Here is an 18,877-nt window from a genome sequence, read left to right as displayed (position 1 = left end):
CAACTTTTGACATTCATGTGAGAGGATGACGTCATCGGATGTTTTTCATATGTGAAAGTATGCCATGTGACACCTCAATTTGAAGGTTCTTTAATTACCTACTCAATGGTACAAAACATTGTAAGATCCATTTATACAGGGTGAATAGAAACATGTTTATTTGTTGTAGTCTCATATGTAGTTTCTTATTGCGGTAGATACTTTCATTTATTATAATTTTTAAAATTGAAAAGTGTTCTTGAACGCAGGATTTTCAAAGACAATAAAATTAAAAATTGTTTACATGCATAACATCAACACAAATTTTTTGTTCATTTTTATTTGAAACATGCAGCGGTCCGAATAAAAAACAGTCAAAATTCAAATCGTGAGTATATCAATTCAATTTGATACCTATGGGGGTATCTGAAAAGATAAGTGTACCAAAATCGAAAGGATAATTTAGATCAGCTGAAGGAGCGCATCCGATATGGGCATTTATTGTAATTTTAATATCCATGATCAAGATACTGTATTGAAAAAAATAAGAGAAAAATATTGAGGGGTTTGTATCCAATCTGTATGAATGAACCTCACATGATTTGTACCATTGAGTAGGTGATTGAAGACCTTCAAATTGAGGTGTCACATGACATACTTTCCCATTTAAAAAAACAGCCGATGACATCATCAAGACCATACCAATGACGTTATCTCTCTCGCATGAATGTCAAAAATTGAATAATCAGAAATATAAATTGACATGTTTCAGCATTTTTCACAAAATTTGTTTTTTTGGGAGAAAATGAATTTATTCCATACATTTGCACCATACTGTTTTGCATACAAACATTGGAAGTTAAATAAATTTTATGAAAAGGATGAATTATAATTTGTTTTTTTGGGAGAAAATGAATTTATTCCATACATTTGCACCATACTGTATACATATAAACATTGGAAGTTGGAAAAATTTTATAAAAAGGATGAATTATGAGGAAAATTCAATATGTAGTGAAAATTCAATTTTGCAATATTTTTATTTGGATTCTAACTTGGAATCAAATTTCTTGAGAAAATTCAACAAGGGAATATTCAACATTCGTGCTGCATTTGTTGCCATTATAAAGTCCATGTGGGTCCATTTTACATTCGGTATCAAATATCTTCTCACAACATTTGGTAGGACATCACTTATCTCCTCTATATCCTAGAACAATATCCACTAAGAAAATATTGAATATTGGGTTAATATAACTATCATGAAATTTTGATGAAATGTGTTTTGACTCGGAGAATAATTACATATTTAAAATGCAGTACTCGCAAGAAATGAAAATATATTCTATACACAAGAAGTGGACATAAAGAAGTCCTGTTAAATACTTTCGTAAGTATGAGTTTTTCCGGGAAAACCGAGACAGCTGAAGTTTTATTTAAACGGGGACAATTTGTTTATTGCTTATTGGTGGATGAACGATCGTTCCCTTTAACGGAGTGGCAAGCAACCCCTTAAAGAATCTTAAATGGCAGTAATAGCATCGACTGCAAAATTTTTTTCTCATTATCAAATTCTTTATAAGGTCCTTTGATACAGAATGTGAGAGAAAATGTAAATGAAGGTGATATTATTGTTTGGAAATAAACGATAGGACATTTGAATATCTCATTGATCAAAATTCGTACACAAACTCCACCACTTAAACCTCTCCACTCATAATTGAAAACTAGTTTCTTACACTGAAACGAACGTCAAAAAAATTTTTTTGTTTTACTAGGCAGCAAAGTAGTAGATTGACTGCCGCGACTGATAGTTCATAGCCGAGTATAGCGGGGCTAGGAATTCAGCCAAGGCTTTGTTGCCGAGTTGAACATATAACTTTTTCTTCGATTGTTTATAATGATATATGTATGTAGGATATTGTATACTAACTGACAGAGAAACTGCAACACCCAGAAGGAGCTGTTTAAATTTAATTTTTTTTAGTGAGAAATAGATAGTATAGCAAGGGGTAAATGGTTATGGAGAAAAAAATCGTGAAGGTTTTTCCATGTAAACAATTTTGTAGTCACTTTTTTTTCACTTAGTTTTTTAAATTTTACAACAAACCAACTGTTCGAGAAGATCCAAAGTCGACGTTTAGTTGTTGCTAAAATGCCTAGAGCACGTAAGTATACGCGGATTTTATCGCCAGTTAGGTGAATTTGAAAAAGGTCGAATTATTGGTCTTCGGAAGGCGTGGTTTGATAATGCCCAAAATCGAAGTAGATTATGCACCCGACGTCTAAGGGGCACAAATGAAATTCAAGATCGACGTCTAACACTTATGGCCATAAGAGACCGATTTGCGACAACTCGATCTTTAGCTGATGAGTGGTAAGGAATGCCATCCTGTAACTGTCCGAACGGTTTACCGCCGGATAAGGTCTTTTGGACTGCAGCATTATCGAACCTATCTTGTGTTATTTCTGACGGTTGAGCATCGTCGGCAACGATTACAGTGGTGCAGAGAACGTCAACATTGGAATGTAGAATGGCATCATGTCTTCTTTTCTAATGAATCTCGACTCTCCTTAGGAGCGCAAGATGGCCGAAGAAGGGTTGAACGACGTCGGGGAGAAAGACGTGAACCTCAGTTTAATGTTGAGTGATGTACACCGGACTGTTTGCGTTATGGTATGGGGTGCTATGGTACATGTAAGTCATGTTTAGTCTTTATTCGAGGCAAAATGGCTGCGCTGCGTTACCTTCGAGAAATAGTGGAGCCATATGTTCTCTCTTACGGCTCGAGATTGCAATATTTAAAAAAAATAATGCCCGACCTCATGTTGCCAGAATTAGTTTAAACTTTTTCGAAGCGACCCATGTGAATATTTTGCTATGGCCGCCCAGATCCCCGATCTTTCGCCTATAGGGCATGTTTGGGACATCATGGGTAGAAGGCTTGGAAATTTACCCCAGCCCCCACGGACTAAGGCGGCTCTGAGACATGAAGTACGGGTAGCTTGGGATAGTATCCCTCAAGAAGATATTTATCTTCTTGATTACTCAATTAATTGTCCACCACGCTTATCTATACACTCCCCAACATTTCTTGGCATTGGTGCAATAAGATGGTTGGTTGGTGTGGAAATGTTTATGTCCATAATGATTTCAGTTTGACAACTGATGAAATTTCTGACAGTTTTGCGGAAAAATAACGGTTTTCAGAAAATGTCAAATGTTTTATTACCATTGACAATAATCATTTTGCTGCCTAGGCAGGAAAGTCCTTACTTTGTTGCTTAGGCTGAAGAAGTAATACTTTCCTGATTGATATGTCTTTGAAAATAATAATATTTGTTCCATGTTTATAGCACCAGTAATAAAGAAGTTATGACAATTTTTCGTTTTACGCCATTTTCCAATTTATTATATCTTGAAAAAATTTCAATTTATGGAGAAGCGTTTTTAATCAAATTCATTGTTTGAAAAATCGAGCCCGAAAATATGCAATTAATTTTTTTCGAGCTCAAAGGAATTCTGAGATCCCCTCACGAGACAACGAATTTGGAACACGATATCATCCATATGTGAAATCTCGTTCTTTTTTATTCGGTAAATGAATATCAGGACCTTTTATTCAAACATATAGGTATGTGTCACTTCAACTTATACCTATTTTGTTTGTTTTCCTCTGTGACCTTGATAACATCTAAATAATAAATATATAGACGAAACATTGGCTTAGTCCAAATTGGTCGACTTATGTCAATGGCCCTAATCCTGTAAATTGAACTTATAAATGTTTACTCAAAAACATCGAATCTAATCTAAATATCAGTTCATTGATACTATCACAGTCATTCAAAAGCACAAAGAAGATTTTCCCGGAAGTATTTACAACTCATCGAAATTCTTCTTCGGTTCTTATATTAAAAAAAAAATGAAGTCGAGGATATTTCCAAATATAGGACAATCTCTATTTTGCGTGTCTTCTTCAAAGTTAAAAACAATACATAGTGCTAAATTGCATAACCAGATATTCCTTAAAAGCTTAAACCTGTGTTTTTTGGTGTGTTTATGAGTCTCTGGGTAAAGTTTCCATCGACCATTTGTCCAATTGGTGTATTTGTGAACTAGGTGTTCCCTCAGGTTGACACCATTTGACATTTGATGTTTGCTCTGATTGAATTTCATCATCATTTTTATCGATAATTTGAAAACTGCTGTAGAATATATGCTCTAATCATGAATAGAAATAAGCTAAATTATTTTCGATGAGTAATACGAATGTAAGTTATGTGATTTGTTGTAGGTATTATATAAAGATGTCCCCAGCGGCAAAAAAACTTGTCAAGTTTTTAGATGATGAAGTTTTAAAATGATGCTGATTATGTATGTGAAAAACTTGGCACATAATATGTCGGATATATTGAGTAAGTCCTTGAATTTCATTCCGACGAGTATTTAGGCCGAGCCATTATCAAACGTATATTAAGTGTATATACAGGGATTTATTAGTTCACCGAAAAACTTTACCATATAAAAGATCATGACATTTTATCAAAAAAGCATTATGGGAACACGCGTAAATACACTTGTCTGTTGCCTGTTCGTTGTGAGTAGGTATTCTTATTGTCATGTTCTGTTACACTAAAATTTGTAGCAGATCGGTACTAAGTAAGGGTGTTCGATACCTTGTTACACCTTAAAATGTACGCTTACACAGTCGATATCATATTCATTTATGGTTATTGTAATGAAAACGCATGCGCGTCAGTGCTATATTTACATAGAATATCCCAAAAGAGCACAGGTACGTTGATATAACGTTATGAAATGGTTGTATAACCAACCGTTCATTATCAGTAACATCCTCGCTGGAAAAAATTGCTTGCCTTCAGTATTCTAATGTAAACTGACAATTTCAGCATGCTATCGGTGAACTAGAAGCGAGTCGGTAGAAGTGTATAATGTAGTAAACGACCGCTTAAGTAAATGTGTAAATGTTTGGACGTCACAGATAAATATGTAGAAATATCATTCTTGTATTTCACTGGATTTTGTGATTAAGTCTTTGAGCAAAATTAAAAATTGACCAATTGTTATGAAAGTAACAAGTTTCTCAAAAAAAAACTTTTTTTGTTAATTCAACCGGTTCACAAAATTAAATGGTTCAGGGACAACATCTGACTAATTGTACCTTGATGTTATTCAAAGCTATTTTTTTATTATTTTGTCAAATAAGCTAGATATTGTCTGTATACTATAACTTGGGACACCCGGTATAATGATCTGGCCAACCGTAACCGGTTAGAGCTATTAGTATTTTCAGCTTTGATACATATTAAAGCATATGATTCGAATTTCATTAAATTGTCAGGTTTTCATTCTTATCCGATTAGAAGTACTAACACTTTCCTTTCCAGTTTACAGAACCTCCAAGTTTAAGTGTTTTGTAATTTACACTCATTTATGCGCATTGTACTCTCTTATCAACGAAAAAATTATACAGTTGTTGTGAATTCAAATCAAATACTAGTATTGTTCCATGACTTGTCTAATAAACTTTATGTCGAATACGATGAATAAACATTATGATTGTATTTTTTTATAGTTTGTTGGCATCAACTGTTTCAGTAATATGTTCTAATAATATGATTATTATTATAATCATATGAGAGTCTGTTGACTTATTTCCTGAAAACTTACTTCCAAACTAGTTAAAATATCATTATTGCCATAGTAAATAGCAATGGGAGTAGTGATGTTCTCGATTGGATAATCAGGTGGCATTGCTCTTCCATAGATTTCGTAATTTTGATCTTCTCCATAATCCCAGGGACGGAAGTGTCCTGAAAAGTTCTAAAAAATAATAATTCATTCATTTCAAACATCGAAAATAAAATTCCGTAAAATTTGGAGCCAGGGATACGTTATATGATTTGAAACCTATCCTCTTAACTCATATTATCTTCAATTTTAATAAAAAGAGTAATATAAACATAAAGTTGAATGAAATGTTCTTCAAAATGGCAGCTGGATGAATGCCTCACGTGCAGGAAATAAGGTCTTTATATATTATAGATACTCATGTTATCTCATGTTATATTGCATTGTCTTTCTAGAGTTAGCTTCATTGATTCGAAAGAAATTTTTAACTCATGGTGATCAGCACTTATATGCCAAGAGTACTAACTTTTTAAAGTGTTATCTTCTCAATCCGAAGAGTGTACACAATTTTCATTTTCAAATCATTACAAACTCTAATACAAGAATGCTTATATAGAGCTAGTAAAGTCCTCTTCCGTGGTCAGCACCTTGTCGTGGTGGGAGGGCTTGTAGTAACTGCCTGCTGTAAAGTAGACAGTGAAACTAAGACTGACCAAAAAATGTGGCCTGCTACATTCATCATACCTCAACAATCCCATGTTCCCCCAAACATCACACCCCCAAGAACTTCCCCTTATCTTTACTCTTTCAAACGACAGGTTCTAACAGAACGAGCAACACGAGAAGGGAAGTTGAGCAGCCAGCTAGCCGGCCAGCAGGGTCACCAGAGAGGCGCAGAAGCGACCAGATAGAGGCCATAAAAGTAGGTGGAAATCATTAACATGTCTAGCAGAAAGAGACACAAGAGGCTGAGAAGGAAGCGAGAAGATGCCAACATTTGGCTGTGATTACGTGGTGGAATAGAGGTTACTAATGTTTCCGCGGGAGCCAGTTTAGGATCTTGAGTGTAATTATCGGTACACTATTCGAGGAATAACTATGACTTTAATGACTTCGAATCTTAGGAGACGAGGATAATAGATAAGAGAATGTTAGTGTTCTGCTCAACCCCACTGCTCACAGTCAAATTTAATAAACTCTAAAAATCCCCATCCTTATAACTTCCCTGCACGAACTGATGCTGATACTATGATGTGAGGACTTAGAGTTTGCGTTAGTTGTGCAAGCTCGCAAAGGTCGCAAGACCAGGGTCAAGAGGCGTCTCCTCGTGGAAGATTAAGTTCGAAGGGAGAAGGCTTGCCGACCAAGTCCCTGCGAGGAACTACCTCAGGCTTAAGTTCCGTAAAAATGAGGGAAACCACGAAACGAGGGAGCTCATTGACAGGTAATTGCCTCACGCTTTTTAGGCTACCTGTTGAATGGCTCTATCACCGAAAACGAATTGCTTCTGTCCAATCCCAAACTCTTAGGACAGGACACACAAAGACGGACCTTTCCGCCGTAGAATACCAAACCCTTGGTGACCCGGCCGCACTCACGCTGAACGCGTAAGAAAGAGGAAGGTTGGCGTCCTTGGAACCTTTTTCTACGGGTTCGGCGAAGGTGTAACGGAGGTTTTTGGTGAGTATGCCCTTCAGGAGAGCCTCACACTACACAGCAGGTGCAGACAGGTGTATCCCACTTGTCAGGATTTGTTGGGTGTTAATAAGGTGGATTTCCCTCAATTAAAAATATAAAAGGTGGATGAAAGTCAATTGAGGTTGCCATAGGATATGAGGAGAAAATCTTTGAGACAAATTGTAGTTGCGAAGCAGATCCAAATGAGAGACGTTTCGATAGTTTTCCAAATACTATAGTGTGTAGATGATAGATCAGTTTCAATCATCACATAAAATGCAGTCCAGTCATCTTAGTTAAACACAGGTACTAATCTCGGAATTTGAGATACCCAGCTTTAAATTCGTTTTCAGATATCCTAAAAGTTCACTCAAAATCTAGGGTTGACTATTGAAATCCGAGGTCAAAAGTCACAAAAAAAATCGGATTTTTGGATACTTTGCGAATATCTCGTTTCCTTTCGAATTTTTGCTATTTATTGTCAAGATCAATATTATAGAAGATAAAATTCGCTACAACTTTTGTTTTTCTATTTGTAAAATCGTCTTCGATACAAGGTAAACCGGTAATACCGACCAAAAACACTCCATTACATACAAACTATTAATAATTTCCATTCTCATAAAGTATTACTTCATAAAAAATAATTTGTTTCATTAATTTATGGAATGATATTTTTCAACAATAATATACTTAAGAATTTCATGTTTAAGGTTAGTATAAATTATTATAGATTAGCATTTCAATTCAATACAATAATACAAATATTTTACTTAACAATTTTATAACTACACAGGCAGGTGAGTTTTATTGAATAAATTGATATTTAATCCAAAAATATCGAATATGATATAATAATCAATAAAACATGGGAATTATTGATAATAATTCAATAATCAACAAACTTTAGGTATATGGTGTGTTATTGAGCGGGACTACCGGTTGGCCTTAAAATGCTCTAACAACGCGTAAACGATTCAACGTATAAAAAACTTTTTTTACAAAAATTGTAGGGGATTTCATCTCCTACAATATTGATAATGTCAAAAAATAGCGAGAAACCTAACAAACAAGATATTTGCAAAAAATATCAACAAAAAAAGATGAACGATTTTCTGATTTCAATAGCCGCGGATACCCTTCCATATAAAGGTTTTGATACAACGTTTAGGATGTCAAAAGACAAGTTTCTATCTGGGTATCTCAAATTTCAAGGTAAAAAACTAAGTTGGCTGGACTAGTTGACTAGTAGAAATATGTTTAGTGTAAGTGGAAGCTTAGAAGTCATGTGTCCTCAAAAGCTGTTGAGCAAATGGATAGCTGTGACAAGGAATAACCAAGAAATACCCATCAATTTTGGAAATCGTCAAAAGATTGAAATTCACGTTATGAATAAAAAATAATCACATTAAGTAAGACGTTACTATAATATTTTGAAATTATTGGAAACTAATGTAACTTCTATAAGAAAATGAGGTATTTTCCCTAATCTCTATAATAATGAATAGAGTAGAGACATAAAGGATTTTAATGATTTATCGATAAAAAATACAATAAAATAACTGATAAATGATATGATGAAACAAATAATGATAAGTATTCTATTTAAAATATGTTGATGGTAGGGGTTGAAGTGATTAATAAAATATCAATAATACCAGACTGCAAAATTGATGTTAAAAAATCATTTAGGAAAAATATATTCTTTGACTTACCTGAGTTGATGGCTTGAGAATAATGAAGTGGTTGTCTAGTGGAGGCTGTAGGAATAAATCTCACGACAAGGGGAAGCATTTCCTGGAAATTAACAACAGTTGTTTGAACATAACATACGAAAAGCTTGAAAAATCTTCAATTATAAATAATATTATCACAGAAATATGCGAAAAAATAAGGCTCAGATATTTCAGGGAGAAACTGGCTAACAAAAAATGGCTGCAGAGTTTCTGACAACTATATTTGCGCATAAACAACCCGTTCACTTTTTTTCTATACTATTTCTTAAAGGGAGCAGCTTTTACACCCTGTTGGGCTTTCATAACTTTCACTACGATTTTTTGTTCTCCAAGAAGGAAACATATTGATTGCAACTTCATTTTTTCAAATGGAACACCCCTTATACTTTCCTATATTTAACTAGCTTTTTCCCCCGAATTCGAATTACCGAAAAAATACTTCCTCAGAGGTGAATCAGAATGTACGAAAAAGAAATCTTGTGTGTTGCCGGCTATACGGTCAAATCATTCATAAAAACAAATCAAAGGTGCCGCATTATCCATTATCTCATAGTAGAAGCCGCTTGTTTATTGACGCTATAACTGATGTCGGATCTCTCTTTGAGAACATTTGCCGACATTTATTCCGATTCAGTAGCTGCTTCTTTGATGTTCCAAGAATTATTTTCATTCTTATTTTTCTAATAGGAATGTTTATTGCTCAAAGTAATTCAAAATAGTGGATAAACAATTTCTTTCTTCCATATTCATTTTATTATTATGAACAAATATATGATGTGTTTCTAATTGATTAAAAAATCATTTGTTCTTCCATTTTTTTGTTCTAGTCATGCATATACAGGGTGATTCTCCGCGATTGCATATTAGGAGTTTATAGAAAACTAATCACTACTAATTAATCAGATTTTAACAATATTTTTTTTATATTAGCCTACGAACTTTTCAGCCCAAGTGCTACTCCTTTTTCATTTTCACAATATGTGTTTTTCAAAACAGAACTCGGTACAGAAACTTTTTTGTCATTGAGGTTTATGCTTTATTCACAGGGGGAGAATTACAATTGAACCAATGATTGGATTCAGATAAAAATGTTCGCAGTTTTGTATGATAATTTGAATTGTGAGGTCTTCAGAAAACGACGTATCATAAAAGAACAGAGTTCTCAGGAATCTCGTAGGGTATGAACAGGCAAGTCTAAATCATTTATGATAATCAGGAAGATACTAGTATTTATTACGAGATATATTATTATTATTCTTTCATCTTGATTCAGATATATATTTGTCAAAGTATGTTTCTGTTTCTCTTGAACTACATTTTCAAATGAATAAAAAATGCTTCTAATACTCACTTGTCTAAACAATCCTGAATCTCCACCTATACCCAAATGGTAAGATATTTCACAAATTTGCCTCAATCTGAATGTGGTGTGTTTGCAGCCAGTCAGGAGAAGTTCTGGTAGATTAATATATTTGGGTGGCAATTCGTAAATATTTGTAAGTTGAGTTAGTAACTGAAAGAAGATTCAAGCTGAAAATGTTGTCATAGATTCTTGATTATTTCAATGATCAACTCTTTACAAAAATTTCTGAAGCGGTTTCAGTGAATTAGATATGAATCACGCAAAATATGAATGGAATTTAGTTAATGAATTCGGTTCTCACTTAATGTCAATTCATTATAGAATAACATCAAATTAGTAATTTGCACAAATATTTTTATGTTCACAACAAATGTTTCGCCATCACGGTTGCTACTTCAGGTTATATAAATGCAATCGAAATTAATTCCATTTAAAAATTCAATTGAATAAAATTATTGTAAAGGGTGTTTTTTCAAAGCTATAGAACTTTAAATTGCAATAAAACAACGATGGATTATTCGATTGACATGAATTTCATTTATCCGCAAGATAATCTTGTGGCAGTACATTTTAAAAATGATTTCTGGCATATGACCGCCACGGCTGGCTCGGATGTAGTCCAATCTGGACGTCCAATTTTCGATGACTTTTTCCAACATTTGTGGACGTATATCGGCAATAACACGGCGAATGTTGTCTTCCAAATGGTCAAGGGTTTGTGGCTTATCCGCATAGACCAATGACTTTACATAGCCCCACAGAAAGTAGTCTAGCGGTGTTAAATCACAAGATCTTGGAGGCCAATTCACAGGTCCAAAACGTGAAATTAGGCGGTCACCAAACGTGTCTTTCAATAAATCGAATGTGGCACGAGCTGTGTGACATGTTGCGCCGTTTTGTCGGAACCACAGCTCCTGGACATCATGGTTGTTCAATTCAGGAATGAAAAAGTTAGTAATCATGGCTTTATACCGATCACCACAGACTGCTACGTTCTGGCCATCATCGTTTTTGAAGAAGTACGGACCAATGATTCCACCAGCCCATAAAGCGCACCAAACAGTCAGTTTTTCTGGATGTAACGGTGTTTCGACATACACTTGAGGATTAGCTTCACTCCAAATGCGGCAGTTTTGTTTGTTGACGTAGCCATTCAACCAGAAGTGCGCTTCATCGCTAAACAAAATAAAATGGACGTAGTGCGCGATACGTATTCCGCTCAGAACCATTACTTTCGAAATGAAATTGCACTATTTGCAAGCGTGGTTAAGGCGTGAGTCTATTCATGATGAATTGTCAAACCAAACTGAGAATAAATCACTTGACAGCTGTTGAATCGGTCGCCATCTTGAACAGTAATGCCAACTTAAAGTTATATACCTCGAAAAAAACACCCTATTCAATTCGCTTACAGAATAAGAATGGAATTCAAGATGAGTGCCATTTTATAGAATAGAATATCTTTATTTTCATCACAAACATACATAGGTACAAGGCGATTGTGTATATAGTTTTTTTGCCCAAGTTTTGAAAACGATATCACTAAAATGACGGCCTTCAGCAGCGCACTGATGTCTGTGTCTCAAAATAACTAAATAAGTTCGAGCTTTGTGGGCTGTAGCGCCATCCTGCTGGAACCAAATGTCACCCAGATTGTGTTCTTCAGCAAGTTCTTCCAATTCAGGCTGCAGGAATGTTTCCAACATTGACACCTAACGCTGGGAAGTAAAGGTAACATTTTCCTCCTCGAAAAAATAAGGGCCATTTATCACTCCTAATTGAGACACAGCATACCAAACTGGTGATTTTACGTAAATGGAGTTGAAGAGGATTGCATGCAGACCAGTACCGGAAATTTTGCTTATTCACTATTCTGGAAAGAGGAAAATGTGCCTCATCACTACTGAAAAAAGTTGCTCTTGGGGAGATGAGCTGAATCATTTCCTCACAACGATTTTTGCGGTTCACGTAACCAACAGCACTCAACTCTTGAACAAGCATGATTTTATACGGGTGGAATGATAAATCCTCTTGCAGAATCATCCTCAAACATCGGTCTGACATTCACAAAGCTATCGCATGCCTCCGTGCAGAGCGTCTTGGTGAATCCTCGACTGCTACTCGAACAGCCTGCACATTTTCCCGTATTCTTACTGTTCTCACTTCTCAGTCGTGCATGTCCTCGCGTGTTTGCAGAGGGGACTAAAACGTTGACAGGAATGCCAAAATGGCGCCGAAATGTCTGCTGGGTCGCACAGAAAGGTTATTTCTCATACTGTGAGAAATATTATTCCACCGACACTTTGCCCTCACCTCGCTTGGTAGACCAAAGAAATTTGGTTTTTGAGAAGTCATTTCTATAGAAACTGTCAACGAAGGCCATTTTGAATTGAAGTAGGTACATTAATTGAATTCAAATTTGTGCAGTTTTAGGAAATGTATAGTGTGCACTTCTCACTCGAGTGAAAAGTTGAGCTTTCTCCACTTGTTGAACAATATACTACTCCGTTCACCCTAGGAAAAAGTGTAGCCTAGCAATGATAACTATCAACTGTTATACTTCATATCTGTCAAAATTAATATAGCATGACAGCCGTAACTAGGCAAATTTCCCATTGATCCATCAATTATAACAATGGTTAATAGAAATTTAATTTAATGTTGGATCTGAAATATCGATATCGATCTCGATAACGTACTATCGAGTATTGCGTTCAAAAACCAGAAGTTCTTGTTAAAAGGTGATAATGCGTGAGAATCTAATGTTATCTAAATGTGTCCAATATTATTCTTTAATGATTACTCACAACTAGTTCCCTCTCCATTACTACCAATGGCCAAATTAAAGGGCTTCTGAAATGTCTGAAGTAACCTGCTGGTGCTAGGAGTGAGACTAAGCCAAGCTTCTCCTGATATTCTGGTTTCATTGAGGTCATAATGTAAAGCGCTGTTCCTCCCTGGGAATGGCCAACATAGTGTAATTTTTTCTTGCCGGTTTCTGAGAGTATATGATCTACCATTGCAGGTATATCGTACATTCCTATTTCATGCCAACTAAAATATAAATTTCAGAGTTGAAAATCGGTTCTCTCGAAGCTCAGAAAAATAATAGACTATTATTTTACTGAATAAAAAAATATGATATTTCTGAGCTCGCTGTTTCAAACAACAATTTCTGATTTTCATATTAGGCAGAAAATACAAAAAAACACTGGCGAGCGGAAAAAACGGGTCACTTGATCATTACTGTTCAAATACTTTTCTTATTTAAAATTATCACAAAAATCATGATATTTCTAGAGTAGTAAGAAAAAGAGAATTGCCAAAAGAAGAACGAAACTTTTAATTTGATTCATATAAAATTGAGCTTTTTTTTTAAATTAGAAAATTTCAGTAGGTATTAGTATGAAGTTGACCTTCCCTAGCTCTGATTCAGGATTCAAACGTCTTCGCATGCTCGTGATGAGCCTTCGAATATTCTCTTGTGAAATATTTTCCCATTCATGTCGAAAGACTCCACGGAGCTCTTGTCAATTATTGGGCGATGGAACCATAGTTCTGATTCACCTTCCCCGTTGGTCCCATAGATGTCCAATAGGATTCGACTCAGGACCTCGAACTGGCCAGTTGAACCTTGAAATTCCAACCTCAGGTATGCTGTCATTATTTGAATTTCATCAGCAGTATGATGACTATTTCGAAGACTTGTAGAAACCATGAATTTGTCATACCTCAACGATGTTCACCATCTTCTTCCAAATCCAGATCTTCTGGTCAGCCTGCCTGCCTGCCTCCTGATGCCTTGTTTATATTATTTTTATTGTAGATAGGCTAATATTCATTCTTTCAGCATCAGGTCTCTGGCTCAGCCATTTTCAATAAGTGCCACTACTGTTGCACAATTTTGAATAGGTTAACTCAATTCATGAATTTGCTTATTTCAGAGAGTAGACAAGAAACTTTTCAATGACCAATATTCAACGCAACTGATAAACGATGAATATATCGTTCGAAGATGGTTTCTTTTATCAGGTTTTCTAGCCCATATGTTTTCATTTCATATTTAGTTCTAATGAGAGACACATGAAGAACAAAATATTATTAAATCTATTTAAACACGTGAGTCTATGGGAAAAAACAATTTAACATATTAGTGACCTTTTTTTGCTCGCTAATGTATGATTATATTCCTATCGAATTGGAACCCATACTCTGATCATCTCACCTGAAATCCCAAAATTCTTTTTCTTCAGGAGAGAGATACTTATGTTTCCTACCATGTTGGTTGCCTCTAGAGTTCCCTAACCAAACGTCATAGCCATTATCAGCCAGGAGATAAGCCAAACTACCGTTATTCATTCCATTCGTTATATAATGTTCACATTGACTAAAAAGGCCGTGCATCAGTAAAATGGGCTTAGTATTTGTAGTTTTATCATCCTTTCCATGTCGTATTCGATAAATTGTTATCATATACTCATCTTCAGTTGTTATTTCATGGGATTCGATAGGATAACCATATTTTTGGACGAGTTCTTCCTATAGAAAATTTTGAATTTTAAGAAGATTAATTTCAAACGATATGAACCACAGAACATTTTTCGGGTTACGGACTGATTTGGTTAGAATTTCGTTATGCACAGGAAGGGTTAAGGATATGGCAATATGCAAGAGGTAGCTAATCTTTTGAGGTGTGAATAGTTCATAACAAGAAGACGCAATTAGCAGTTATTTGTTATTGAAAAATTAAGTATATTAAAATATCGAGTTCATCTGAAATAGAGTGGTATCAATAACCTTTCATGATTTTGTGTTGATATCAGGGGTGTAACATGAACATGAGTGTTTGGCCATAGCCTGAATGCAGGTCATCCTGGCCTTTCAGAAAAGTAGCCAATAGATTCACTGTTTACATTATCCCAGATGGTTACGTCATTTTGTTTTAAATTTAATTCTAGTTTCAAAAGAAATCACAGTTTGATCATGCATACTTCTAATCAATATTTTACAAAGCGTGTTAAAATACTCAGTAGGTGCTGACTGCTGAGGTAATAATCTGTGTTAGCATGTCACAGATCAGAGAAGAAGTTTTGTCATCTGATTTATATTCAAAAGACCATTGACAGTGGCGACTCGTGGCCTCTGAATACAGAAGGCTGGTGCATAATTTTTTTTCATATATTCCATTAAATTTTATTTTTTATTCCAGCACCAAGCATGGAAGTCAAAGCAAAAAACAATTAAACTACATGAGTCACAAACTACTTGTGAAAATTTTGCTCATCTTTTCCCCTGTAATAGAGATGCATTCTCTATTGACTTGACTTAATTTCTGTATCTTCAGGTTTGGCTTGAAATTAGACTTCTTCAAACAGTTTGAAGTTTGAATATCATATTGCGCAACGTGTCTAAACCTCTCTTCTACTCCGTAAATTACTTATAGTTCATATTTATACTGCGTTCGGTATATGCCTCACCGTTCGCACCATTCGCACCGTAAGCTCCCTAAGCGTTCGGCAAATCACACCTTTCGCACCGTCTGCACTTTTCTGCGTTCGGTAAATGTCAACCGAATACACCGGTGCTTAACCTTTCTCACCGCCTAGGTAGACGGAGAAAAGGGTGCGAACTGTGGACCATAGATTACAATAATATTAACATAAAAATGAAGAAAAAAATGCCAAATTCTGTGGGATAGGAATTTTTTATTTCGAGAGGTTATATTGAACACAAACGAAAATTGGAGGCTTCCCAATAAGAAATAAATTCATTTTTGTAGAGGAGGCTAAACCGGGCATTCCTAATATTACAATTGATGCCTTTTTTGATTATATTAAATTTCTCTTGAAATTCGGTCGATCGTATCAAGCTTTGAACCTAAACATTAGAAATTAAGGATTGGTTTAAAAATAGGTACATGCATTGGTTGTCTTTGAGCATCATACACGAATCTGAGAATTTTGGAAAAACAATAATTATGAATTATAAGCTTATTATGCAAAATCTATTTAGAGTTTTTTTTATGTTTGTACATACATGTTGAAGGCAATTAGGAACCGGATGTTATTATCAAAAATAAAGTTTTATTTTACAAAGTTCATAATTGTATCTCAGCGAAGAAATCTTTCATCTATGTTCAAAGAATAAATTATAAAATTCCTTTTACTCTCTTCTAATTGTTTCCATGATTGATTATGCATATTTTCGATATCTACAAAATTTCCAACTCTTTCTTTAAGTGGTTCATCAATAATATCCTCAGGATTATCTCCTTCCAACTCTTTCAAGATGAACTCATTATGAGAATACATCCTGATATCACGAGGATACAAATTAGATCTAGTCTGACCGTCTCCAATAATTTCAATCGACGAAATTGGTTTTTTTCTTTTCACAAAACACATTAAAAAATTTTTCGATATCAGCTCCGTTAGCTCTGTCATCGTTCGGCAAAACACGCACGCACCTCTTGCTCCGTGGTCACGTGATCTATCAACCGTTCTCACCTTACACCGCACGCTCCGCACCGGTGTGGATTTGCCGAACGCAGTGATAGAAGGATACGCTTGGATTGTCTGTATCTGAAATTGAAATGTTTAATCCTGAAGTTTTTTCAAGTAGCACATGCAAGTCGGAATACGTACCAGAAAAAATTCAGATCCCTGCCTCCAAAAACCATGAGAAGAAAATCTGTAGACGAGGCTGAATGAATCAACAAGAAAAAGAAATATACAGATTCTGTTGATGTTGCTGAAGGCGATTCCAAAACAATGAACACGCTTCACAAAAGGAATAGCAGCGGTTTTTCCCTCACTGTGTGGGAAAGAGTCTCTGTGACTTAAAATGCGTGTGGAAAAAGAGTTGAAAGCGCACGTTTGTAGAGAAATGTTTATTATTCTTTATTTCTACCAATCACAAATGCTCAATTTGAATTTCAAATGGTTTCTAGTTGGAAAAACTGTATGACAGCACCTGTCAGCAGGTTTTTTCGGGTTCACCCACAGTAAAAAGTTGCAGCTGTTGTTACTAAAATTTATACCTTCGATAACAAATCGTTATTGTCCCATTGAGCATTTAGTTTTTCAAATGATAAAATCTAAAAAATTAAATGCAAAGTAATGTTTTACCAAAATTTTATCGAGCAGGTGCAAAATTCTTCATCTCAGATTTTTGGGACCACCGACAGCCATTCTTCTTGTTAAAATATTACTGAGCAATGTGTTTTTTTTCGATTTTATTAGGGAAGATGATGTGCCCTTATGATATCACGAAAATAATAAACCAAAATTTTTAATGAAAATGTCACCAAATTTTTCTCTGGGTAAGGTCTACCGGTATACTAGTATAAGTAATGGAGGAATACGAATACTTTATCGATCAAGCGACGTAAAAAATAACCAAAAAACTCGGACTAGCAGATGTTTTCAATATAGTATATTGTGCAACAAGTGGGGAAAGTCCAACTTTTCTCGCGAGTGTGGAAGTTTGTGGCACGAGCCTGAAAGGCGAGTGCCGCAAACACACGAGCGAGAAAAGGACTTTCTCCACATGTTGCACACTATACTTTTCCTACAACTGCACCAATTTCAATAATTCAAGTAATAGACTTGATTCAAATCAAAATGACCTTCGTTGACAGTATGTGCTAATTTATTGCGTTTCCATAGAAACGACTCAAAAACCCAACTTCATTGGTCTACCAAGGGAGGTGTGGGCAAAGTGCCGTGGGGAATAATATTTCCCACAGTATGCGCAATACATAGTTTTGCAATTGAGTAAACTATGCAGAATACGCTACTTTTCAAAGCAGTTGTAGGAAAAATATTTTTAATATGTCTGTAAAGTATGGTGAAAAAAATAATTAAGTATTATTTTCTTCGAAGAAGTCAATTTTCTTATGAAATATCTCACGAAATTTAATCGATTGGATGCCTGATGGGTGAACCCCTGATTGTACTAGGACTTCTTCGTGTATATAATTGATTAAAGAGCTATAGATTGGCAACTTTCACAATTTTATGGAACATTAGATATGACCTATATGAGCGTATAATGAAATGCATAATTAGGCACTTACAATCGATAGATATGTATCAGGATGATCGTCTGCAAATGTTTTTTCGTATAAACTGAACTGGACAAAACAAACAATGATCACGTGGAATTTCATTGTCAAAGATCTGAAACCATAAAATGTTATATTATTTATAATATTTACACTTATTGGAAGCATTCTGTGAAATTATCAACTAATGGAATAAACCGTGGAGACAGAACAATGGTTTTTTTTCATTGATCATCGATTCCAAAACAATCTATCGACTTCTTGATAAGTAATTCATAAGAATGTTAAATGTGAAAATTTTTTTTTCAATAGAAGATCAAATACTCACGTTATTTATGTTCTAGATAGGTATTCCTTTAGTTGGAAATTCATCGAATGACATTGCACGTTATATATCTATA

General features: G+C 35.0%; 1 protein-coding gene across 1 annotated transcript; it reads right to left on the bottom strand.

The window, feature by feature from the left end:
- Positions 1–996: 996 nt before the first annotated feature.
- On the bottom strand, positions 997–18,637 carry LOC123672791 (lipase 1-like). The gene is made up of 7 exons (XM_045607081.1): positions 18,489–18,637; positions 14,637–14,950; positions 13,219–13,465; positions 10,400–10,561; positions 9,028–9,109; positions 5,675–5,817; positions 997–1,189 (listed from the first exon to the last, which is right to left on the bottom strand). The coding sequence occupies exons 1-7, from the start codon at positions 18,579–18,581 to the stop codon at positions 1,019–1,021; spliced, it is 1,212 nt and encodes a 403-aa protein (XP_045463037.1). The 5' UTR covers positions 18,582–18,637; the 3' UTR covers positions 997–1,018.
- Between the last annotated feature and the right edge of the window lie 240 nt (positions 18,638–18,877).

Source organism: Harmonia axyridis, chromosome 2 (assembly GCF_914767665.1).
Source record: "Harmonia axyridis chromosome 2, icHarAxyr1.1, whole genome shotgun sequence".
NCBI classification, from domain to species: domain Eukaryota; kingdom Metazoa; phylum Arthropoda; class Insecta; order Coleoptera; family Coccinellidae; genus Harmonia; species Harmonia axyridis.
This window is presented reverse-complemented; position numbering and strand designations above follow the sequence as displayed.